Genomic DNA, 24689 nt, shown 5'->3' with positions numbered 1-24689 from the left:
TATTTACGCCACCCATGTATCTATTTTTCCCAAATCTGAACCATCCTGAGTTTGTGCTGTGAGGTGATTTACTTCCTATTTTCTAAATTTGGGATAGCAGCTGGATTCCAGCACATTTCCTGGTTTCCTGTGACTTGCCATGTGCTTGGATCAGTTATCTCCCCAGCTGGAGAAACGGGGGAAGTGATAGAATATAGTTGTGACCCACCACATTTCATCCTAGGGCCAAAATCAGGTGGTGAGGGTTGTCGTTTAAACGATGAATTATGAACTCATTTCCTTACTTCCTGCTACTACCGTTCTTATCCCCATAAACCTACCTAAACATAGACACACAGTTCCCTCCTATTGCTACCAGAAATTCTTCCTAGTGTTTTGGGGTGGACGCATTCATGGAGATAGGCTTACTGGGGGCTTCCTGTGGTCCACATGTATGTAGCCAAAGGTTTGTTTCATAGCCGCTCTGGTCGAGAGGGAAAGAGGCTCTCAGCAAAGCCAAAGGATTAATGAGAACGGAAGGTGAGATTGGAGTGATTTGTGGGACTTAACTTTGAGAGTGGAATCATCTCTGTACCTTTGAATATCGATACTCGTCTTCAGTTGGAATTCATCAATGCTTATTTAGCTCACAGACTGAATATGTAGAGAATACCTTTTTTCCTCCACTTTGTTTTAAAGAGCTGTGGAAAATAAAAAAGAAAACTGGGGAGTAGGAGGATAATTTAACGGAGACAGATGGTGGTCTCTTCTCAGTTACTTGTGCTAAAGCCTTTGCGCCCTGTTTATCCCATTTTAATGCTGTTTAAAATATATTCTCTTAACACATTGTTTATGTTAGAAAGCTCTTCCTATATGAGTCTTTCTCGGCTTTCCGGGAGACATCCAGAGCTAAAGTGTTCATCCTGTGGTAACAGTGAGTCTCAAGCGTTAGGGCCTCATTGTCAGATTTGGGGTTACCTCCTCCATCTCCCCCCACTGCCGCCGCCGTTTGGCTGTTTTGTTGCTCTTCAGCACCTGCATAGGAGAGGACACAGAAACAGAGAGAGGAAGGGAAATTCGAATGAGTCATTTATTGCTGCTTGTAAGTAGCTTTGATTTCAAAAACATTTGGAAGAGAAGGTTGAAACACAGCCAGAATACATCATGAGGATACCCAGGCACTCATGTCTCCAAGAACCAAGGGGAATTAAGAGCCCAGAGGGACCATTTTCCACCATCAGATGGTCTCACCCCCGGGCTAAGGATTCCCGCAAGCATGGTGCTAGGGACAGTGCCCTAGCAAAAGTAAACGCTCATTTATCATTGGCTATGAGGGATTTGATTTCTGGCCCAAGTATATAAAGATTTCTTGGGGCTTAAATGAACTCAGTACTTTAATTCTCCTCTATCTTTCCATTTCTTCTTTATAGTCTTCCTTCTTTCTTATTTGTTTTTTCTTTCACTTATTCATTTTTTCAACGAATATTTTTTGGGCTCCTACTATTTTCTAAGCCCTGCTTTAAGTCCTAGGGATACAAAGGGAAATAAAACAGTGCCCTCTCTTGTACGGGTCCTTCATTCTCTTCCCACCCCATCTATCGCTACCCATATGTCACTCCCTCACCAGTTAGTTAGTGCCTGGGTTAGTATCTCTGTTGTTATGGGATGTTCTGCTCTTGGCACCATGCTCACCAGCCCTTGCCTGCCTGCTGGAAACATCAACCAATGGAAGAGTAATAAGTCAAGGCTTCTCAACAGAGATAGCCTTGGGGCATTATTTAGTAATATTTAGCACCACCCAAGGAAAACATTAAACTTGTCTGCATATACTTATACCCTGTTACCATCTTTTAGTGGAAAATACTTGTTTAGAAAACTCTCAGCTATTGAAATGGAACTCTTCACTTGCTCCTTCCTGTCTTTGGGTATTAGGGACTCTCTCTGTCCTCCCTCCTCTGTGTGCATAAAGCAGTGGCCAACTGATCACTTGACAGAGATGGACCTTGCTTTTTGGTTATTTTCATGTCAGCAGGAATTNTACTGAATCTTGCGGGGATTCTGTTTAAAACCTAAGCACGCACCCTCTTCCCCCTGCCACCCCCAGCCAACATTCGGGTTCATAGAAGGATATATAAAGGCCTATTAATCACAGCAAATGAGGTGGATAGGGCTTAGCTTTATTAAATGGCAAAGGATAATAATGTTAAATAGATTTAAGGTTAGATCAGATACTTTAATTGACCCTCTTTCTTTCTTTCTTTCTTTCTTTCTTTCTTTCTTTCTTTCTTTCTTTCTTTCTTAATGTGAGACAACCAAAGTATATTCTGGACATAAGATGAAAAATAGGTTAATTTTTAAAAAATGAGATCATTTGGAATGTTACCAAATGGGGGACATACAGTTTAAATGCGCCTCTTTAGCTAATTTCTAGTGAAATCATCAAATGAAAAGAAAACAGGATGATTGGGAGAGGTTTTACATTAACACCGGGACACTCAGAGGTCAACAGATAATGACTGAGCCACTCTACATCATCTGCTGGTTGGAGAAACTGATCTCCTGGGGCCCTCGGTGACCGAAGGATTTTTTACTCTTGATTGTCATTGGACACAAGTGAAATTGAATGCAGAATTTGTTTAGTGTGATGGACGTATTCTGACTTGTGATCATCTTCTGTGTGACCATGGAGGGACCTCCTTTCGGTCCCGTGAGCCTCCTGTGTCATCTAACACTAGGCAACGTCAGACCCAGAATCAAGTCTAAAACTTGTGCTGCAGCCGTGGGCCCAGTTTTGTGGCCAATCTGAGGACACCAGCAAATGCCCAGCTGGGCTATCTCGGGCAAGGACCTGTTGCAATGGTTGGTGGTCTGGAGGATGCAAAGGCAAGTTTAAAACTCGACCAAAGGATAAAGCCTCCAATACTTTGTTCTGATGGAAAATAATGTTTCTTGGACCCCTGAAAGAGAATTTCCAGGGCTCACTAACTCTTTATTACCTTTAAAGTTCAAGTTCCATTTTTTAGGGCATATTTGCTCCTTGCAGATTCAGATAGAACACCTGGTGCTCCTCATTGTATGTTTTTATTTTATTATTAAAATTTACTTACTTATTTATTTATTTATTTATTTATTTATTTATTTGAGAGAGACAGAGCATGAGCAGGGGCAGGGGAGAGGGAGAAGCAGACTCCCTGCTGAGCAGGGAGCCCAATGCGAGGCTCAATCCCAGGACTCCGAGATCATGACCTGAGCTGAAGGCAGACGCTTCACCCACTGAGCCACCCCGACGTCCCTGTAGGTTTTTAAAAACTTGATTCTAAGTTGACCCCCTGCTTACCTCGGTCTCGTGAACTGTGATTTCTAGTTGCATAGCTAAGTCTTCAGATGTCTGTGACTTGTCCTTCCTGAGTTGCCAGGTAATGTACGATAGAGGGGAAATAACTCACAGTTTTGGTGAGCCAACTCAAAAGGCCAATTCTGATCAAATGTCTTTGAAATTGTTTTAGGAATTAAAAGTGTGTGTGTGTGTACGTACTGCAGGTCACTGTGGGGCTCTTGTGTTGGAGTGTACGGTTCTCGAAGGTTCTTGTATATTGTTAGAAGAAGCAGAGAAGAATCTGCTGCCCCACTGTTTGGTCTCGTGGTGAACATTTGCCCTCGTTTTCCCCAGGAACAGATGAGCCGTTGTCCATAGGGAGAGTAGCAAACCGATCTGAGTGTGTGTTGCCTCTCTCTGGGGTGTGGCAAAGCCGCAACCTCGGATTTCGTTCCTCGGAACAGGAGCGGGGAGTTGCTCCCCGCTGAGGTCCACCGCACTCTAGGCATTGTGGAAATGAACCAAGGGCCACGCTGTGGAGAAAAATGAAACTTAAGGTAGAACTTCCCAAGGAGAATCCTATACCGACCCAGTCCCCTAAAGAAGGGAAAGTTGTGTCAGGATGCGTGAGCTTGTGTTCCGTGTGATCACTACTTTAGAGAGACGGGGTAGGCTGAAAAAGAGGAAAGGAAGAATACCCTTCAGCGTGTCAGACTCGGGTTCTGCATTCCCATACGAAGAAAGGGGCTAGGTTTCTCTCCACTTCGCGGGGGACCCAGCTGCAGTCACCTGGTGAGGGAGTGGCCGCCAGGCCAAGGCTTTCTCACTACCACATTGCTCCCCTCCGAGGAGGAAGAGTCCGACTCGTGGTTTCAGAATTCTGTGGAATAACATTTCCATTTCGGCCTCCATCCTCGCCTCTGCTCAGGGAGGCTTGGGTCTCCGTCTCTCCCTGAGCCACCCAGGAAACCCAGCCCAACTCCTCATTTCATTTTGCTTTTGGCAAGAGCAAAGTCAAACAAGAGAACGCAAAGGCAGGGGGTGGCCGCCTTTATCAGACGCCAGCGGGTGCCAGGCCCTGCGATAGGATGCCACCATGTGATCTCATTTCTTGTTCCTGGTTGTTCCTTTCACTCCACCTGGTCCCCTTGCCCTGCGCTGTTGTTCACAGAGTGTTGGTAATAAACCCGCGGTCTACAGGAATGGGGTTTTGTATCTTTGAGGATGGTCCGTTGGAGATGAAAGATTTTTAATTTATCTAATGACACGAATATCAGTCTAAAAAGTGTACTGTTTCCACATGGCATAGTTGGTGTTGCTTCTACGCACATTCTTTTAAGCTTCTTGTTATTCTAAGATGCTAGTTCAAGATCATGACCATGAGCCACCTGGAGAGAGAAAGGTCAATTTTTATTGTCTATTTCAGTGCCGTTGGCAATGTTTCATCCTTTCATATTTTGATTTTTGGGTTTTTTTTTTAAAGATTTTATTTATTTATTTGATAGAGAGAAAGCACACGCAAGGGGAGTGGCAGGTAGAGAAAGAGGGAGAAGCAGGCTCCCCACTGCGCAGGGAGCCTGACATGGGGCTCAATCCCAGGACCCTGAGACCATGACCTGAGCTGAAGGCAGGAGCTTAACGGACTGAGCCACCCCGGCGCCCCTCTTGTTTTGTTTTTGAGTTCAGAGCATGTATGAGTTCATAGCATCTATGGCAGACCAAGGAGTCAAGAGACAGAGAATAGCATCACAGGCTGTGTGCTGTGCTTCAGGTGACGCGTGTGACAAATACACATGAATATCGAATGTGCCAGGCCCTGTGCGACATCTTGGGAATGAAAGACGAGTAAGAATCTCGCTCGCCCCCGAGAATTTGGTGCAGAGGGGAAACGCGCATGTGAGTAGTAATTGCGGCGTGCTCCGGGATCTGCAGGGGCTGAACGGTCTAGAGGTAGGATAGAGCAGGGAGAAAGGGTCACTGGACACAGATAAAGGAATGTTGCTCGCAGAGGGAACACCCGAATACAGATGACCCTCGAACAGCACGGGTTGCAATTGTGCAGGTCCACTTCTATGCGGGTCCAAGTATGTGTAGATTTTTTTCGATAAATACAGTACAGCGCCTTAAATGTCTCTTCCTCATGACTTTCTGACATTTTCTTTGCCCTAGTTGACTTTATCGTAAGAATACTGTTTATGACCCATATAACCTACAAAACACATGCTCCTTGCTTATGTGATCAGTCAGGCTTCCGGTCAGCAGTAGGCTATCCGTTGTTAAGTTTTTGGGGAGTCAAAAGTTACATGTGAATTTTCGACTGTGTGGGGGGAGGAGGGGCACCACCCCTAACCCCCGCATTACTCAAGGGCCAAGTGAACTTTTGAAGTCTGAACAGGTTGTTGCTGGGGTGTTTCAGAAGGGAATAGGGTGAGGAACAGCATGGCATGTTGAAGTACCTGGAATATTGCGGTCTCGCAGGACCGTGAAGGCATCTGGAGGGGTGCTGAGAGATGATGCAGGGATGGGGGGTGGGGCTGGGGCTTCACAAGGGACAGAAACTAAGGGAAGGAATCACGGAAGGGTTCAGGAGCCCCAGGGCAGGAACACAGTGGGTCTCCGACAAGCCTGGAGGCTAGAAGCAGGAGGCTGTCATGAAAAAGTACCTGAGGTGTCTCTCTCCTTCTCTCTGGTTTCCATGAACTCACCATGCTGGGCCACTCCCTCTCCTCTTTTCCTCACTCTTTCTTCCTCCTCCCTAAGAGGAGTTAAGAGTAGAGGAAACAGTTCCACCCCATCTGCTGCTCTCTACTCACCTGCCTTTGGATCTCACCGAGTCCTCTGGAGTCGGATGACCTCCGGTCTTGTGTCACTGGTGACGTCCCTCTTACTGCCCACAGCCATCCCAACCTCCACTTCCTGCAGGAATCCTAAGTACGTAGCCAAAATAGAACTGAAAATGTCCCTCTGTATTTCTCCACCACCCAACTTTTCTATTTTTCCTGCTCCTATTGAGAGCATCTCCCAATCTCAAGGCTTAGAATCATAGAATGATTTTTTAAATCACGTTACCCCAGGCCGTGTACAATTTTTCTTTGTAATTTCTCTCACATTGGTCTCTTCCTTCTTTATTCAGACTCCTAGCCAGTGGCTTCCAGTTCCTCGCCATTCAACCTCTAGAATATCCTGTGAGTCTTTTCTATCCCCGTGACCTTTAGTTCAGGCCCTCAGCGTCTCCTTGCTTGGATTACCACCCTAAGCTCCTAACAACTGCCCCCATTTCCACTTCCTCCCAGGCCTTCCAAGTGTCATTGCCAGGTTGGCCCTTCTGAAGTGCAACCTGATCGTGCTCCTTCCCTGTGCAAACCTCCTGGGTGCTGGCTCCTCGCTCGCCCCCCCATGCCCTGAGGCTTCCGGGCCCCCACCGAAGGTTCCACATTCTGCCCCACCTACCTCTCCAGTTTTCTTTCTCTGAAATCTAATATGACTCTCTTTGTTAAGCCATTGTTCAGTAGAGGATTTGGCTTCAGCACCAAGGTTCCAGCAGGAAAAATTTTAAGGGAAGGGAGGGAAGGAGGGAGAGGGAAGGGGAGAGAAGGAAAGGAAGGGGGGGTGGCAGGGAAGTGAGAGGAGGAGGGAAGGAAGGGGAGGGAGGCAGGAAGAACAGGAAGGAAGGGAGGGAGGGAAGTGAAGGAAAGAAGGAAGGAAGGGAAGAAAGGGAGGGCAGAGGGAGAGGGGGGAGGGAAGAAGGAAGGAAACTCTTATCCTGGAGTCCAAAAATAGAAAGGTGGTTAGAGTTGTGGGAAAAAAGGGGAATGGGGAGTTAGAGTTGAGTGGGTAGAGCATCAGTGGGGAAGATGAACTATTCTGGAGATGGATGGTGATGATGGTACAAGGTGAATGTACTTAATGCCACTGAACTGGACACTTAAAAATGACTGAAGTGGTCAATTTTACCACACACACAACTCTTGGACCTCTTGACCAAACTGAGAGTATAAAAGTGAGAGGCGGTTGAAGATGGAGGTGAGGGAATCTTGGAGACAACTGTGTTGTGATCCCCCCACTACAGGGTGGCAGGGATGAGAGAAGGGGTACCAGCCTCACCCCAAATCTAGAGAGCACGGCTTAAGAGATGCCCCCTGGGGCGTTTGTCGTGTGTTTTCCTCAGGTGCGGAGCCTCGTGCTCTGGTGTCCCATGCCTGCCTGGGAAAGCTAGAGGGTGGGAAATGGCGAGCTGCTTTGGGGACTGCATGTGTGAGAGATGCTGCTGTGCTGTGAGGGGCTGAGCTTGCGCTGTTTGTACGATCAAGTACAGAGGCAGCTGTCAACCGTAGCCCCAGTGTAGACCATTTTTCCACAGGAGGGCTGGCATGGGTATGGCCTTAAATGCCTTCCAGTGGGGCGGCCTAGCCGATTGGTGGTTGCACAATGACAAAGGGGGATGGAAGTGGACAAGTGGATTCCTAGGGCAGTGGAGGGAATAAGGGACCCCAGACAAGAGGGAGTTCGGCCACATAAAGGGAACTTCGGGGGAAAGATCACTTCAAAGTTCCAGGTCTCTGAAGACCCCACGCTTGAATCCCATGAGAGAAACTCCTGCTGGCCTAAACAGGGTGAAACCATTCTAGAATGGGATAGCAGAGAGCTTTCCATCTTTTCTCCTTCCCTCTCTCCCCCCTGCTCCTCTAGCTCTCTTCTAGGGTCTGAAAAGACAGCTCTGTGCTGGGGAGAAGGCAACAAGAGAGGGAGAAGGAACCAGTTACCTCCCCCGCAAAAGGCTACCTGTAGACCCTTCCATGGAGGGGGAAAGACTCCCCTCCCAGGAGGTGGAACTGTAGACTCACACGTGGATTGGACCTTCTGGATTCTGAATCAAGACCAAGGACCATACAGCTTTGTATTCTCTAAGAATTCTCAGGTTATGGGCCTGCCCAAGTTTTCACCCAGGGACAGGAAAGGAACTCTTCCTGCAGGGCAGGCTTAAAGAGACAGTGGAAGACAGAAGTAGAGTCGCTTTTATGTTTACACCCTATGAGTCTTGCTTACTCAAGGTGCCATTGCCATCTCTCAATTCTGGCCCTCCAGCCAAAGCAGCCAGGTGGTATTCCCCAAACACCCCAGGCAGAGTACAATTCCACCTTTGTGCTTTGGTTCCTGGTCTTCCTTGACTCCTCTTCCCACACTGTATTTTAATTTTACCTCTTTTGTTAGAGGGCTGTCTATACTTGTTTGATCATTCATGTAGATTTAAAGTGCTTGAGGGCAAGAGCCACGTCTTTGCCTCTGCATCCCACATCTCCTCCGTCCTAGTACATAGGACCCAGTAGACATTTTAAAAATGGTGGGATGACCAAATGACTGATGAATGAAATAGTTCTCATGATAATTACTTATGTGTACTGTGTTGGTGAAAGTAGAAAAGACCGTATTATGATATTCTCATGATTTTCACCTGCGGTTGTCAAACAGGGTTTGAATCGGACTTACCTGATTTGCAAACCCACTCTTCCAATGCCACCAGGCATAAAAAGTGTTCTAAATGCTTCTAAAAGAGGGAATAATCATCTTTTTATGGGCATATGTAGTCATTTTTTAGTTTTTAAAAATGTAAGTAAATGACAGAATATCTGTATTGATCATAGAAAAATTAAAAGATACAAATGAGCATTGCAATAAACAGTCACCTACAACCCACTTCCCAGGCAAAACCTTACTGTTAACACTGTCTCTCATCTTTTTCCATGTGCCAGTTTTTTTCTTGGAATAGCAGTATAGGCCACTCGGGGTAAAATTAGTATTTGGCCTATTATTTTAGGAAGAGATTCTAAAAGGATTTTCGATATGTGTGGAGAGGGAAGGTGATGGGAAAGAGTAAAGACCCTGGATGGGTAGACATGTCCCTAGGTGTGGGAGTCAAAGCTAAGAGTGAGTGAAATGATTAATTCAACCACTGTTTTGTCAGGACACCTCAGGCAAAGGAGAGAGAGGATCAGTGGGATCTGTAGGCGACTTACGATCTGTTCCCAAATCAGCCTTCCTCCTGCCTCCTAGGCCAGCCGGTCCAGGCACCAGGCTGAGATGGTGCATAATACGTGGGGGAGCCTTAAGCTAGAACTTAAGAGGAGCTTTTCTTTCTTATTTGCCTTGGGTGTTTTGTTTTTTTTTTAAGATTTTATTTATTTATTTGACAGAGAGAGACAGCCAGCGAGAGAGGAAACACAAGCCAGGGGAGTGGGAGAGGAAGAAGAAGGCTCCCAGCGGAGGAGCCTGATGTGGGGCTCGATCCCGGAACGTTGGGATCACGCCCTGAGCCGAAGGCAGACGCTTAACGTCTCAGCCACCCAGGCGCCCATTGCCTTGGGTTCTGATTCAGTTTGGGGGAAGGGGTTTGAAAACGGAAGTGTGGCAAAAACTTTACAGCAGTGGTTGTCAGTTGGGGTGATTTTGCCCCCAGAGGATATTGGCAACATCTGGAGTTGTTCATGTTTGTCACACCTGGAGGATGGGTGCCACTGAGATCTCGTGGTGGAAACCGGGGCTGTTGCTAACCTTCCTACAGCGCACGGCTCAGCCTCCCCAAATAAAGAAGGATCTGGCCCCAAATGTCAACAGTGCTGACTCGGGTTAAGAAACCCCGCTTTAACAAAAAAAGGCAAGAGAACAGTTGGCAAATATTTTCTTATATATTTCTTATATTATGTCTCACTTGCCCATTGAGATGTCAGCTTGAAAACTCTTCTCTGTGAGTCTGGAATCTATCAGGTAGATTAAAAGTGCTAAAGGTTTTTTTTATCAGTAATCAGTGTTTTGTGCATTTGTGAAAGGTCAAGAGTTGTCATAAGAAAGGGCAGAAAGCACTTCATGTAAATCATACTTGAAATTATCCCAAGTAGCTTTCAAAACCTGATACCATTCAAGCCAGTGGTACACATAGCCAGATGATTTTTAACCCAGGGGTAAAGCTGGGGAAAGGAGATGGAAAAACATAAAGATAATGGAGCTTCTTCCTAGCTGTGCTCTTCAGATCATTGAGATTTTTGTGGAATGAAGTGAATCCTTTCCTAGTATGTTTTTGTGTTTGTCTGCAAGCCTTGGAATGACTTGCAGGGTTGAGAGACATCATTACATACCTGTGTCACTGACCCCACTGTTTATTTTCCAAATATGACGTACTTTGAGGGAGCACAAAGAGGGAATGTGTGTTGTGACTGCACCTACGGGTGAGGTAGCTAGAGGTCAGGGTGGCTGTCGGGCCATCAGATCCCTAGGAGGTTGCAAGGGGTGCAGTCCATCCTCCGGAAACAATCAGGTTGACTACGGGAAAGAGGGAGGGGATCTAAATTAAATATAACAGTTGCTTGGCAGTTTAGTTGCTGACAAAAAAAAAACCAAGTCATTTACCCTGAAAACCATGTGTAATACGTCGGGAAGGAGAAAAGAACAATTAGCCCACTTCTTATATAGCTTTTATTGACAACACTATATTAATTGCAATCATTTAATTAAAAGTGCTCTTCCACCTTTTTTACTACAACTCAATAAACTACACACGTACTTGGCTCTCCCCTGTCTTATGCTTCCTTAGGAAAACGTAGTTTTCTCTAACCACCCAGCTTACAACAATGAGATTCCCCTTTCACATCTGTCCTGTCTGCTTCCTACTGCTTCTTATTGCTATATCCATCCATCCTTCACGAATTACCACAAACTTGGTAACCTAAAACAACAGAAATTTATTCCCTCACAACCTGGAGTCCAGTAGCCCGAAATCTGAAGTCTCTAGGGGAGCCTGTTTCCTTACCTGTCCTAGTTTCTGGTGGCTCTGGGAAATCCTTAGCTTGTGGCCGTCATGACTCCAATTTCTTGTCTTGCTCCGGTCAGGCTTCTATAACAGAATCCATTGACTGGGTGGCTTATTAACGACAAAAATGTATTTCTCACAGATCTGGAGGCTGGCAGGTCCAAAATCAAAGAGCCCAAATCTTTGCTGTCTGGGAGCTCTCTGGAGTCTTTTTTATAGGGGCACTAATCCATTCACGATGGCTCCATCCTCATGACTAACCGGCCCCACATCCAAATACTATCACATTGGGTATGAAGTTTCAACGTCTTAATTTTGAGGCAGAGGGTAGAACACATATTCAGTCCAGAGCACTCTCTCTGCTTCCATGCGCCCTTCCCCTGTGTCTCGTCCTTATCTGTCCATTCTAAGGACACATCATTGGGTTTAGGGCTTACCTGGATAATCTAGAAGGATCTCATCTTGAGATCCTTAACTGAATCACATCTACAAATATACTTTTTCCAAATAAGGTGACGTTCACATGTTCCTGGGATTAAGACATAGACAGATTTTGAGGGGTCACGATTCAACCCACTATTCTCTCTGTGTCCTCTTTTTTTTTTTTTTTCCAGAATGCTGAGTACACTATAGTTACTAATAAATGCTTATTGATTTGAAAGTGTGCTCATTTTAAAGTGACCCAAATTAATGGCTGGGCGGATTGCCCCACCTTGTTTCAAAGATGCTCTGTCATTAGCTCTACAGAACGCATGGACCGTAAAGACAGTCCGACTTTGCAAGGTGAATGTATGTTTCAGACTAAAGAGCAAACATCGAATAGTCACACCTAAAGCAACAACAGTCAGTAAATTGAACCATTATTATAACCTGTAAGATTGCTGTTTTTCTAAGCGTTGGTCCTTGGGCTACAATTAACTTCGTAGGTGGTCTTGAGGATTACTAGCTCCCAGCAAGGTATAAATGTCTTGGTTGAATCGACCCTGTTTACCCTTTATTAATTTAGGTGCCCTAGAAGAGAGAGAGAAAAAAAATTGGTCAGAGCTTTAAAAATAGAGGGAGACAATTGTCATATTAAGATGTTCCTTGTGATTTGATTCGCTGAAATTGAGTAAGTTCTGAAACAAGGACAGACGTTCACCACGTTCTCCATTAGTTCTGGAAGCAGCACGGTATAGAGAGGATGGAGTGCACGGGGGAGTGGCCAGGAGACCCCAGTCACCGGCCAAGTGCTAGATTCAGAGACCTGGCTGGGCCTGGTTCTGTTGCTTCGGGTGTGGCCTTGGGCAAGTCACTTTCTCTGGGCTTCAGTTCCCTCCCTTTTCAGGAAACCAGGTGGGCTGAACTAGTCTTCTTCCCATCTGTGTGCCCCTGTGCTGTGGTGTTCTCCCCTGCTCCCAGACACGATCCTCGTGGTTCTTCCTGTGATTAGAAACTGGGTTTGGTTCAGAATTTTAAAACGATGGTGTTCTGGTTTCTCCTCGTTCACCTGCTTACAGCGGAAAGCTACAAGGAAACTCAGATGGTGAAGATTAAAGAGGAGCCCATGGAGGTTGACATTCAGGACTCGCATGTCTCGGTATCACCCAGCCGGAATGTTGGCTATAGCACTTTAATCGGGCGAGAGAAAACTGAACCCTTACAGAAGATGCCAGAGGGCAGAGTGCCCCCAGAGAGAAGCCTCTTCAGTCAGGATATCTCTGTGAAGATGGCTTCGGAGCTTCTCTTTCAACTGTCAGGTACGTTTCTGTGCAGGAAAACGTCAATAATTGGGAATCATTGGAAGGAAAGCCACTCTAACAAAGTAAAAATACCTTATAGGATTTTTCAGACAGAAATCAATTTTGTTACTTTAACATGCATCCTGCCACTCAAACTAACAGTTAACAAAATGTTGCCAAGTGGAACTCCTGCCAAACTTTCTTTAATAAATAGTTAAGAATCATTTGAAATTAGAACTCTATTCAATTCTGTGCCAATGATCCCTGTTGACTAGGCTAAACATCTCACCTCTACTTTTGCTTAGGCAGTTGATCTGATTAACAGCCTTTTTTTTTTTTCTCTAATGTTCAAAAGATAAACTTCAATTTACTCCAACAGTGACTGAATTACCTTGAATTCCAAATTATTGTGGTTTGAATTAAGATTTTACTGTATCTTGCCAAAAAAAAAAAAAAATCAAGCAAAGGGAGAAGATGAAAATGTGAGCACTCTTTCCAGCTCTCCCCTTGCAGAGCATTTTTCTGTAAACCAATTGTTTCTACTTTGAATACTTGGAATTCACAGGTGTAGGAATTACCAGCTCAGCTAAGTGTCTTGATAGAACGGTTGAGGGTCCTCTTGGTTGTTAACTCTTTCAAGCTGCAGAGTGTTTGTCCTTAATAAATTTAACATGCTGTTATTACTGAACATGATTGACATCAAAGATGTATACACATATAAGATTCAGATTCATATGAAATACACACAGCTTGTCCACAGCCGAACATTGGCCTACATACAGCAGTTCATGTATCAGTAAAGTTTGTTACTAATGTTTGATAAACTCTGTTTTGTTACGGGTAACATATTCAAAACTCCATGAGATGCCTCATTATTTAAGTATTCACTTGCTTTCCCTGCTAAGAAAAATATCAGGGAAAAGAAGCTAGAATCTGCATACCATCATGATAGTTCACCTTCTTCTTGGCCAGCTGACACAGCCCAGAGCTTGAAACTATCAGTTGGTCCCAAAAATGGTGGCCTCCGAGTACTCAAACAAGGATTGTTCTTTGTGCAAAGCCCTGCAGTAATGGAAACAGTAAATTCTGTAAACTTCACAGGACACGTGGATCTTTGCAAGCTTCCCAAAGCTCCAAATCCTACAAGATGCTTTTTTTTTTTAAACGGCTGAAAGCATATCTAAAAACAATATAACTTTGAAAATTACCTAGCAGTTAGAATTTGCAAAAGTGAGGCCAGTGTGGTTTTTCAGAAAGTCTCTGTCTCTCACAGTACGTTATCACTGTCTACTATCAGTGACAAACTTTGTGTCTGAGTGTTCTCACCCTGGCACTCTCACTGCCTGGGTGACCTCAGGCAAGTCTTTTAGCCCCGGTTTCCTGCTCTCTGGAAGAATACTGCCTGTGAATCCAAATTCAGCCCCATTGTCATTGTTGAGTGGACAGAAAGCAACTGTCCACACCAACTCGCACGCCATTACAAAGTCCTGGGCAAATGTTGTAAGCCTTTCATTTTTCCAAATATCTGTTTAAATTTGTTCAGAGATCCCTAAGATCAGGAGTTTTCTACTTGCCTGCCCTGGAAATCTGAAACCCTTGCCGAATGGGCCAGGTTTTCTCTGCATGGTGAAGCCATTGAGAGCTGTGACAGTCAGGACAGAGTCCTCACATTTGAACTGGATTGGGAAGGCCAGAGTTCAACTTTTGTGTTCTTGAAAGCTAATTAAATAATTTCTGACAGCTGGTAGATACAGACCTCAAGACAGAGTAAGGGAGGGTTTACCTCTGCTTGTCTAATGATATTTTTTTGTCCCTGGTGACATTTATCAGAATAAGTGCTCGATGACTGCAGAACCCAGAGGTCTTATGGCTGTTTTTATATCCCCTCTCACAAAGGGGCCTGACAATACAGAATGCTTAAAGGTTGTCATCAAAGTCAGAAGCGTAACAGTTGCAGCAACTGCGATTTTCATGCTGAATCAGAGGAAAGCAGAAATTTTCAGCTGGGGAAAGATGTAGAAATAACGGGTTCTGCGCACATCTCTCTGTGTGTATGTGTACTTATAAAGGCCTCATTAAAACCAGACAACACACTTGAAATTTGTCAGTGACTGTTTCCCTTTGATTGGTTTCTACTAAAATATTTTTGTGGCTGCTGTCTATATGCTTTTAATGATTGTCTTTACGAATAAGACAGGGAGGGTTTGAATATTTAAAAAGGAAACCAAAAGAAAACCACAAGAGAAAAAGAAACGTTAAGGGAGTTTCTGTTTAAGCCTTAGAGACACAAATTGAATACAAATGACCTAAAAGAGATGTTTCATTCTTTCTCCTTACAGAAAAAGTGAGCAAAGAGCACAATCACACAAAAGAAAACACCATTCGGACGACCACCAGGTACGCCATTTTATTGGGGGGGGTGTCCCCTCATTGTGCCCCCTGTGTGGGCCATTAGGCTCCAGTCACGTGTTGCACACTGTTCCCCAAACTATTTTCTCCCACCGGGTTCAAAGGAGTCATGCCTTTTTGCCCCTAGTTTGTGTTAGAAATTTTGTGGAAACAATACAGAAAGCAAGAGCACCAAGGGGAAAGACCACTAATATTTATCAAACATCTAATAGCTGTTACTTGGCTGGAGAATTTTCCAGATGTTCTTGTTTTTAATTCCTTATAATAGTTTCGTGAAGTAGGTCATATGATTATTCTCTTTGCAGAAGTTTCTTGACTTGGGAGTTTAAATGGGTGGCACAGCTGGGATCGAGAGTTGGGTCCATACCTCAGGAAGACGTCACCCGCTCAGGAGACCAAGGTTCTTACGGCAGCTGTGTTCCTAAGTAGCTCCACAGGTGTGGGCTGATCACTGGTCACCCAGGATAGCCCAGCTTTTCACCTCACAGCCTTGTTAGGAGGGCAGAACATTTTAAAGTGAGAGAAAATGCTTTAAAAGGCTGCAGGAAAACCTTTGTCATTAACAGCGGTGGATAAGGATGCTGTACGTTTGCCAAAGGCAGTTGGAGGAGGTCAGCCAGGGTGGGATGCCCATGCGTTTGCCAGGTGGAAGGAGGAGGACCGGCCCATGCCGCCACTCATCCCCCCCTGGAAGGCCGTGCACACGTGAACTGTGGTTCACATGCCCCACCATTGCGAAAAAGGAACCCCGGGAGAGATAGGCGCTCTAGCTTTCAGGGACCGTCCCCCACCCTCAGACCACCTGAGTGAACCTAAGATGTGGGCTTCACCAGATGAAATAGGAACAGGGAGAATGAGATGTGGGCTCCCAAGAAGGTTTTAAATCAAGGAACTATGCTTTCCCGAGCAAACTTGGATTCTTGCTAATGGGAACAGTTGACTGGTTTTGTGTTTTTAATTCTTGCAGTGGAAGATAAATGAGGTTTGTCTTTCTTGAGGTGGTGTGAGCTAACCTCAGAGCATCGTCAGGCACGTAAACAGTGCTCATCTGAACCTTAACCCGAGTTGTTTTTTTCTTTTTAATTCTATGAATTGGAATCTAGGAATATCAAATGTCAAATAGTAATTAAAACGGAGCCAGCTGGCCTCACACAAAGTTCAGATAGTATTAGGAACACGAAACCTGCTGTAGCAGAACGGAAGAGTGGTACCAGCCTTGCTTCTGCCTATTAAGTACACAGATGGAAAACGGGTCTTGCGATCTGGGCTGCGCATTGTTTTGGGAAATGGATCTTGGGGCTGGGAGGGCTGTTTGTCTGTTCAGTTGGTTGCCCGAATAGGAGATGTTACGTAGATTACAGATTCCAGTGGACCTTCCACATGTAAAAGACTATTTAGTATCTGTGCTTGTGTCCATGGCTCTAAACCCATGAAATTGTCCTGACTGGGAGACAATGAAAGACAGCAGACTAAAAATAATAAAATGTTAGTTTTAATTTGCTCCCGTAGGTTTCTTGAAGTGTTACTGCTCAGGTTCCCTAGAAGCAGAGCCTGAGACAGGGATTCCTGTAAGGGGCTTTATTGAGGGAGTGCTCTCAGAGGACTCTGCTGGGCAATGAAGGTGGCAGGAGAGGGACGGGGAAGTTGTGGAGCAAGAACGTAGTTTTCGCTGGATTCTGGCTTCAGCTCAATCCCACGGAGAATTCTAGAGCATGAATTGCACCATAGGGTAAATTCTGCCAGGAGGCAAGGGGCGAGCTCTTTGGACCCCCATGCTATTCACCAGTTTGGGTCCCCGCCAGCAAGGGATAGGGAGCCTCTTAGTTGCTGGGGCTCCAAGGGTGAAGGCCGTTCTTGCTCACCGTTAGCGGCCAGCACTGCCAGCCACTCGCTCCCTCGCTCGCTCTTGATGAGCGCGCTAATGCAGTGAAGGAGTATGGGCGGGACCGACAGCACTCCCTGTGGTGGTTTTCTGCTGGATCTTTAAGATCACATCATCATATTTATATAACAGAAAGGTATGCTGCGAAGCCATGTTATTTTATGCTTTTCAGGTGTTCTCTGGGAAGACTAAGAGGAGGTTTGAACCAGCCCCAAATGAGCAAAATGCGTCTCATAGCCTAAATTGCCTTGGCTGGAGTTAGGGCATAATTATAGGATAGAAGAGAAATTTTTTTAGCCATTTGGCAAAAATGAGGCAATCTTTAAATTCTTCTCTTGCTGGGAGATTATGAGTAAGAAGAAATCCAAATCAGATCTTTTGCCCAAAGCAGAGGGAGAGGTGCTTGCTATGAGCCCCCAATATGGTACAGTGGTCATATAGCCGTGTTACAGAGTTCTGGGTTTATTCTCCTTCTATGGAATCCTTGGTGTGTTTTTATTCTTCCTTTGAGTAGGAACTTGTTCAATTAGCCTCTCCTCAAACAGGTCTCTTTTTTACTTTCTCACCTCATTACTTCAGGTGGAATAGAATGAGCGAGCGGCTTTGTGCCAAGAAATCCTCTTTAACCTCAGTTAACTGATAGCAGGGACAGCAGGGGAAAAAATGCCAGCTCCCTCTCTCTTTTGATTCCTGTTTTAGAAGGAACTCTTTCATATTTTGTATGCACAAGGTCAGCTCAGGCGGGTTACGTTTTAGGGTAGGATTTGCGATACTTTTCAAAAAGATTGACATCAAGCCTCCAAATTTCCTTATCTCCGATCTTTAGGTACTTAGTAGAATCTTCTTCTAGGTTTTCCAGAAGAAGCTGGCTGTCCAAAATGGTGGCAGTCCAGCTCATAATCTGCCATGTTTGAGAGTTGCTGGGTACACTAAAGGTAGTTTAATTCTGAAGGGCGGGCTTTGGTACGCTGGCTGCAGCACCGTGCTGGGGTCAGGCTCTTCCAGATGCCGGGGGCACCTCAGCTCCTCCACTCAGCGAGATCTCCTGCTCCTAGAGTCTGGGTATCGAGGGGGCTGAGAGCAGAGAAGAGATGTGCAATCCTGGAAGAAAGCAACTGATTCTTCCTGTTCTGTATAAACACAACTTTCTCCACAGTTGTTTGTCATTTTTTGGTCTTGACTCTCATTCCAACCACAAGAACTAAGGAAAAATGTAGCAGCCTAGGAAGAAACACTGTAGCTTAGCATTCCAGTATGTGCTTACCAACCAGAGGAGATGCGGGGTGCGGATTTCCATGCCTGGGCACCAAGAGAGCATGAAGTTTGGGGATGTGTGTACAGCTCTCCGTCCATCCCATGTGGGCTGCTGGTACCTCCCTCCTCGTCAGATCCTTTCCATTGACAATGCTGCTGTTTGTTAATATCTCTATTATAAGATGGGCAGACAGGGAGAGAGAAAATGATGTTAGACAGCGTTCCTTGTAGCAATTTAAAAAGAATGGTTTCGGTGAAGCTAAAGGTTGAAACAAGTAACTAGCAAGTTTCTGGATCATTGGCTCTCTACCTCATTTGTAAAAAAAACTCTTTCAATGGAAAATTTCAAACATACACAAAAGTAGAGAAAGTACCCATCACTCGGTCTGAACAACGATCATCTCATGACCCTTGTTGAGAAGTCCCCTCCTTTTGTTCTTCCTCCCCCTAAATTATTTTAAAGCAAATCCCAGATATCATTTTAAGAACTTGTTTTAGAACACTTTTTCTTTCACCCCAAGAACTGAGACTCAGGTGCTTAAATTAGTATCATCTTCCCAAAAGTGAAGGAGAAAAACAATCTACGGAAGTGCACCGTGTAGCCAGGCAAAAAAATCAATCTACTTAACAGCTGGAATGATTGGATCGTGGGGTCCTGCTCACCGATGCCTTGACCTTAACCCTTCCACCTTTGTTTGTGCCCTCCTAGGGGCACCTCCACTGAATCAGTCCTTTAGTTGGAACTTCACCGTAAATGCTAAAACAGCAGTTCTTTTGCCTGCTTAACCCCAGAGTCTAGCAAATTCAATCTAAGTGTAAAGAAGGCTGTGCATCTCCTTTGAGATAGTGTGTGGACGGAGCGTTCTTAATGCCATTCTACCTGATAAATGAGATGAGGAGACAGTCCAGCCAGACCCAGGAGAACAGAAGGACTGAACACTTAAGAGACTAATAAAATCCTGATTTTTTATTTCCTTTCATAGCACAAGCCTAGATTCTGCAGGGAATAGATAACCAGCTAATATGATCATTTGTTGATGAAAATATATGAGGCATGATATCATAACCAGATCCCAAAGTTTAATGGAATAAAAAGAAGATCTACATCTTCTGACATGGACCATCACCCCGCCAGATGCTGGATAAGATCGAAATAGGAAAATGGAACCCTAGAGTAAGAATCAGATAGCTCCTGGCAGTGAATTGGACATGCTCAATGTTGTGTAACACCATGAACGTCAAACAATGGCTGCCAAGAACCCTCTCTTGGTTATTTGTTCTCTCTTTTACCCGTTAATAATTCAGTGTCCATGGGGATATAAGATTGCAGGCCTTAAGAAAAACTTCTCGCACCTGGCTTACTTTATTCCAAAAGTAAGGAAGTGTTTACCCAAATTGTCCTTTTCCTCTTACAAGACAAAAAGCAGAAGTGGGACAATCGGAGAAAGGTAGACTCATATCACGCCGTGCCAACCAACGTTTAATTTGCCCAATTTTCAGAATTCGCAATGCGGAATCTTTGTTATGATTTCGATAATGGCACTTACAGTGCTCACTAAAAGACGTATGCACTTGGAAGTGTCCAATGTAGAATTTTCCTGTGTGATCGTTTGGACGCATGTCCTTAAATATTTATGATTCAGTAATAGAAATTGCACACATTTGGGAAAGCATCAGTTTGTACAGTTTCCTCTTTTCATTTTTTAGAAGGCCTAAGAGAATTATGCTCTATTACCTTAAAAAGTAAAAGATTACTTACAAAGAACACTGGGTTAGATAAAAGCAATTAAGAAAATAAACAAGAAACAGAGCACACGAAATTGGTGATTTTTGAGTAGCTCTCCACATTTTCTCATTACCCATTAAATTTTAGGACTTAAGAATTAAATGCATTGAGATTCCATTTCTAAAAAATGGAAATTGCTACTAATTTCATGGAGTCCCTTCAGTTAAAACATTCGGTGCTTTTTTTGGTGAAGGCAAAGCTCCTAGAGGGCTATATGGTGCCATTGCAAATTTTAAGACACCTTTCCTCAAGATACTGCCACCTACTGGAATACTGTCACAGTAAATACATAAATTTTTGATATCTGTGACGTTAAGTAGGCCCCCCCCATGTGTGGTACCTTGGTGCAGTACACAACCTGCACCACTGTCCACAGCTGCTCTGACACAAATGTTAACTTGAGTGTCTTTTCATTGGCAATACATCCTTTTCAACTTATCTTTGAGTTTTCAGTTTTCAAAGAAATTAAACTCACCCTTGAATACAGTAGATTTATATATTTATTTTGCTTTACATATAGCCTGAAATTATTTTGTCCATTGCTGCCGCTTGGGTTTTTTTCCTTCTTATTTCACCAGACCTTTCTCAGTATGTTTTATTCCTGAACTCCATTGTCTTGTAAGTATCACCCCTGCCATTTTTCTTTCCATCTGTGATGCCTATATCGAACATTAAAGTTGAAACAATATGCTTCCAGAACCATTTGGTATTGTGTTATTGTAAAGAGATGAGTTTAAATCTCCTTTTGAGGATCTAAAGAGGGCTGTGCCTTTTCTTCATTTCCCACGAGCTCTGCCGCCTTTCCTTCTACCGGCTTGCAGTGGTGGTCCACCTTGTTTGTGTAACTCAGAATAGCCAGGGATGAAGTATAAATGTGTTAGTCTCTCTGAGTAGATATCTAGCTTTCTCCCTTAGCCACCTTTCACAAGTTAGGCAGGGGTGACATGCCCAAAGGTATATGTGGTTTAGGTGCTAGCTCAATCCTGTTCTTATCTGGGATTTTCTCTCAAGAGCATCTCCATGGTTGTTACTAGAAGCATATCAGACTTAGAAGGGTTGACCTCTGTTTAGGGGTGAAAAGCCCTCTGGGGTGATGCAGCAGGCCAGGGAGCAGCCGCATTTCACTGGCGTTACGTACAGCTTCCACAGGACAGAGTCTTTGCAACTGCAAGGAAGACTGAGTGCATCTGTTCTCTGCTCACCTCAGCAGAAAGCCCATTGTCCTTGTTTATGCATGAAGTCAGAGTCCCGAGGGAGATCCCGGTCCCTCACAAGCTGACATTTCGTGGATCCGGACGTGCAGGTTTACTTCCGTGGCCTGCGCTTGGCTCCGGCTCCCCGGGCCTGGCCTCCCCGCCGCAGCAGCCCTCCACAAGGCCTGGCATTGTGCTTCTTGTCCTGAGAAGTTTCCTGGCCCCACAGTGGATGAATGCTCGAGCTGGAGCAACAGGAATTGTTCCTTGAAAACTTGGTGTTAGGTTGTACAGACAGGCCTGCCTCTGAGACAGCCCTAAATAGAAAGCATTTGTGCTTTTGAAAGAAGAAAATAAGAACACGTTACCAGTAAATATTTCTTTGTAAGATGTTCTGTTGTTCTATAATATTTGCAGCGGCCTCTCCCTTCCAGAGCTTTTGGCCTTTCTCCAGCTGAAGTTGACTGATCCTGTTGGAATCCTAATTTACATACACTTGCGCCTGCCTAGGTCTTAACACTGCCGTGGGTTATATCATCCCTCAGCTTCCTCTTTAAAAGACTAGGAGTCTCTTTAAAAATAAAGGGTCCTAAACTGCAAAACTTAAGTCTTTTTTTAAGTTGTAAAAAGAACTTTTATTGGTGGAGGATATAGGAGAACATAAAGAAGAAAAAACAGTCATTTCTAATCAATGGTGCTATGTAGAGACGGCCACTGCCAAGTTGGTGGTGTATCTCCTGGCTGAATTTTTGTCTGTTTGTATACGTATACTTTCCTATAAAAATTGGATCCTACTATATATACAGTTTTGCAGGCTTCTCTTTTCACCTAGTGATATCCTAAGAACTGCTTTCCATATCAGTAAACATAATATTACTCTTTTAATGTTTACATAGTATTCAATGTTTGCATGTGTCCTAATGTATTTAATTGGTCCTCTATTATTGGATATCAAGGGTTTGGTTTTGTTCTGTTTTCCCAAGTTGTTGCTGACATAAATAAACTTGGGATAAATTGACTTAAAAAAACCATTCAGTTTTGAGGCTTTTGCATGATTGGGCTAATGGACTTTCAAAAAAGTTGAACCTATAATTCTACCAGAAGCTAATAAGAGATAGAGAGAGAAAATATTTCAAAGGTCTTGTGTGTTATCATTTAAAAAAAAATTTTTTTTTTTTTACCAATTGGGAGGTTATAAATTCTATTTTATAGTTAAAATCTTTCTATTTGTTGATTCCTACTGATGTCAAGCATTCTGTTCACAGGGAACATTTGTATTTGTTCTTTTGTATATTTTCTTTTAATGCCATTTATTTTTCTCTGGTGGTTTGTCTGGATTGGAATTTTCGTTTGATTGTTGTTATTGATTTTTTTTTTTATGAAAAATTTCAAAACAAAGTAGAAGGAATAATGAAATAAACCACTACGGTCCCATCACCCACTGAGAAAACATTTGCCGTGCTTTATTTCATGACCCTTTTCTTCCCTCCAATTTAAATCATGTCCCAGGCGCCTGGGTGGCTCAGATGGTTAAGTGTCTGCCTTCGGCTTGGGTCATGATCCCAGGGTCCTGGGATTGAGTCCCGCACTGGGCTCCCTGCTCAGCTGGGAGACTTCTTCTCCCTCTCCCTTTGCTGCTCCCCCTGCTTGTGCTCTTTCACTTTCTCTCAAATAAGTGAGCAAAATCTTTAAAAAAATGTATTTAAATCACATCTCAGACATCATAACGTTCACTCTCAGATGCTTTGATATGTATCTCTAAAAAATAAGAATATTTTCCACAATGCCATTGTACATCGTACAGAATCAACAACACATCTGAGTGTCTTTAATTGCTGAGAAAGTTGCACCAGCCAAGTATGCGGTCATATCAATGGACTAGGAGAAGAAGACACGTCTTAGCTTTTTTGTCAACTCTGAAAATTAAAGATGAAAATCTGGTGCCCATATGAGTAGTAGAATGACCTTGGTTCTCCATCTGCCCACAAGCCCCATTTAGAAACCCACTGAGTCTGCAGTGCCAGCCTCAATTTGTAGATAAATGTCCTGGCTGAAGCCTGCCAATGTATAGTGATTAATTCACGTTTGATTCAGTATAGTCCTTCTTTCTTTGAAAATGTGTGCACCCAACATGAGCAACGACGGGGTTTCCAGACCTGCCCACTGGGGTTGCAGGTGGTCTCCTCTGTTGTGTCCCTTTCAAGCTTGAATCAGGAGCTTGCTGTTTTGAATGGTCAGAGTTGTCTTCGGGTCAGAGGCTTACAGTCAGTTTTAGTCGTGAGCACTCTTCCCCACCCCCATGTTCAAATTCTTTTATTAAAATAAATACATTAAAATCATTCAAAGAATCGGGGGTCCTTATTTCTGTGGTGTTGCAAAGAAAAGGGCAGTGTTGGTGAACACCATTGAAAACTGTTTTCTTTCCTTATAGATGATTACTTTTTTAACGGACTGCTATAATATTCATAGGAAAATTGGCACTGACTGCTATACCTAAAATATTAATATCTGGGCCCATTTCAGAAGAAGCAGCTATTCTCCCATCCAAAATGAAATTGAGGGCCCAAGCTGGAAGTTGGGAGGCCCACATACTGTCCAAGGTGACATAGAGCAATTGTTATACCTGAGCAAAATGACCTAACCAGCGTTTTATAAAGTATTAAAAATTCTTTTTTTAAAAAAAAACTGCTTTTAAAATTTTTTTTTGATTTTTTTTAAAAGATTTTATTTATCTATTTGAGAGAGAGAGCACAAGTAGGGGAGAGGGGCAGAGGAAGAGGGAGAAGCAGGCTCCCCACCAAGTGCCGGGACCCCAACACGGGGCTTGATCCCAGGTCCTGGGGATCATCACTTGAGCAGAATGCAGTTGCTTAACCAACTGAGCCACCCAGGTGCCCCAATACTAAAAATTCTTTCACAGAGATCTGTAGAACTTAGCATTTAATGTATTTCAAATACAATCATTTATAAATGTTACAAAACATGTAGATATGTAAATATATAAAAACATATTAAGCATCTCTTATTCCATTATAAATTATTAGCAAAGAAATTAATCAAGACCAGTGATATTTGAGATAAAAATAAGCACTTCCAAAAATTCATGCATTAATCATGAAAATTAAGTTGAAAATGAAATAATGTTACTTGACCTTTTTTAAAAAATGAAATTTCAAAAATAAAGCGTGGTGATGTTCTTTCTGTTGTTCAGTTGTGGGCATATTTTCACACAAGCTACTCCAGCTTCTCAGAAGGTTTCTTCTGACCTTAAAGTACTTGAGGAAATGTTGAGAAGATAGTTATAACTAATCCAAATAGTTCCCCTATTCTTTATCTTAGAATAATCCT

The 24689-nt window shown here is 43.7% G+C and overlaps 1 protein-coding gene across 1 annotated transcript in view; it reads left to right on the top strand.

Annotated features, from left to right (window-relative positions):
- LOC103657995 (zinc finger protein 827) overlaps positions 1 to 24689 on the top strand; it is a 157571-nt gene that overhangs the window by 75450 nt on the left and 57432 nt on the right. The window contains exons 6-7 of the mRNA XM_008685446.2: positions 12596 to 12835; positions 15157 to 15214. Of these exons, the coding sequence (XP_008683668.2) occupies positions 12596 to 12835; positions 15157 to 15214 (298 nt within the window). The remainder of the gene's footprint in view (positions 1 to 12595; positions 12836 to 15156; positions 15215 to 24689) is intronic.

The sequence above is a fragment of the Ursus maritimus genome, unplaced genomic scaffold, assembly GCF_017311325.1.
Source record: "Ursus maritimus isolate PB19 unplaced genomic scaffold, ASM1731132v1 scaffold_11, whole genome shotgun sequence".
Taxonomy (NCBI): Eukaryota; Metazoa; Chordata; class Mammalia; order Carnivora; family Ursidae; genus Ursus; species Ursus maritimus.
The sequence above is the reverse complement of the archived record's forward strand: the minus strand, read 5'-3'. Positions and strand labels throughout refer to the sequence as shown.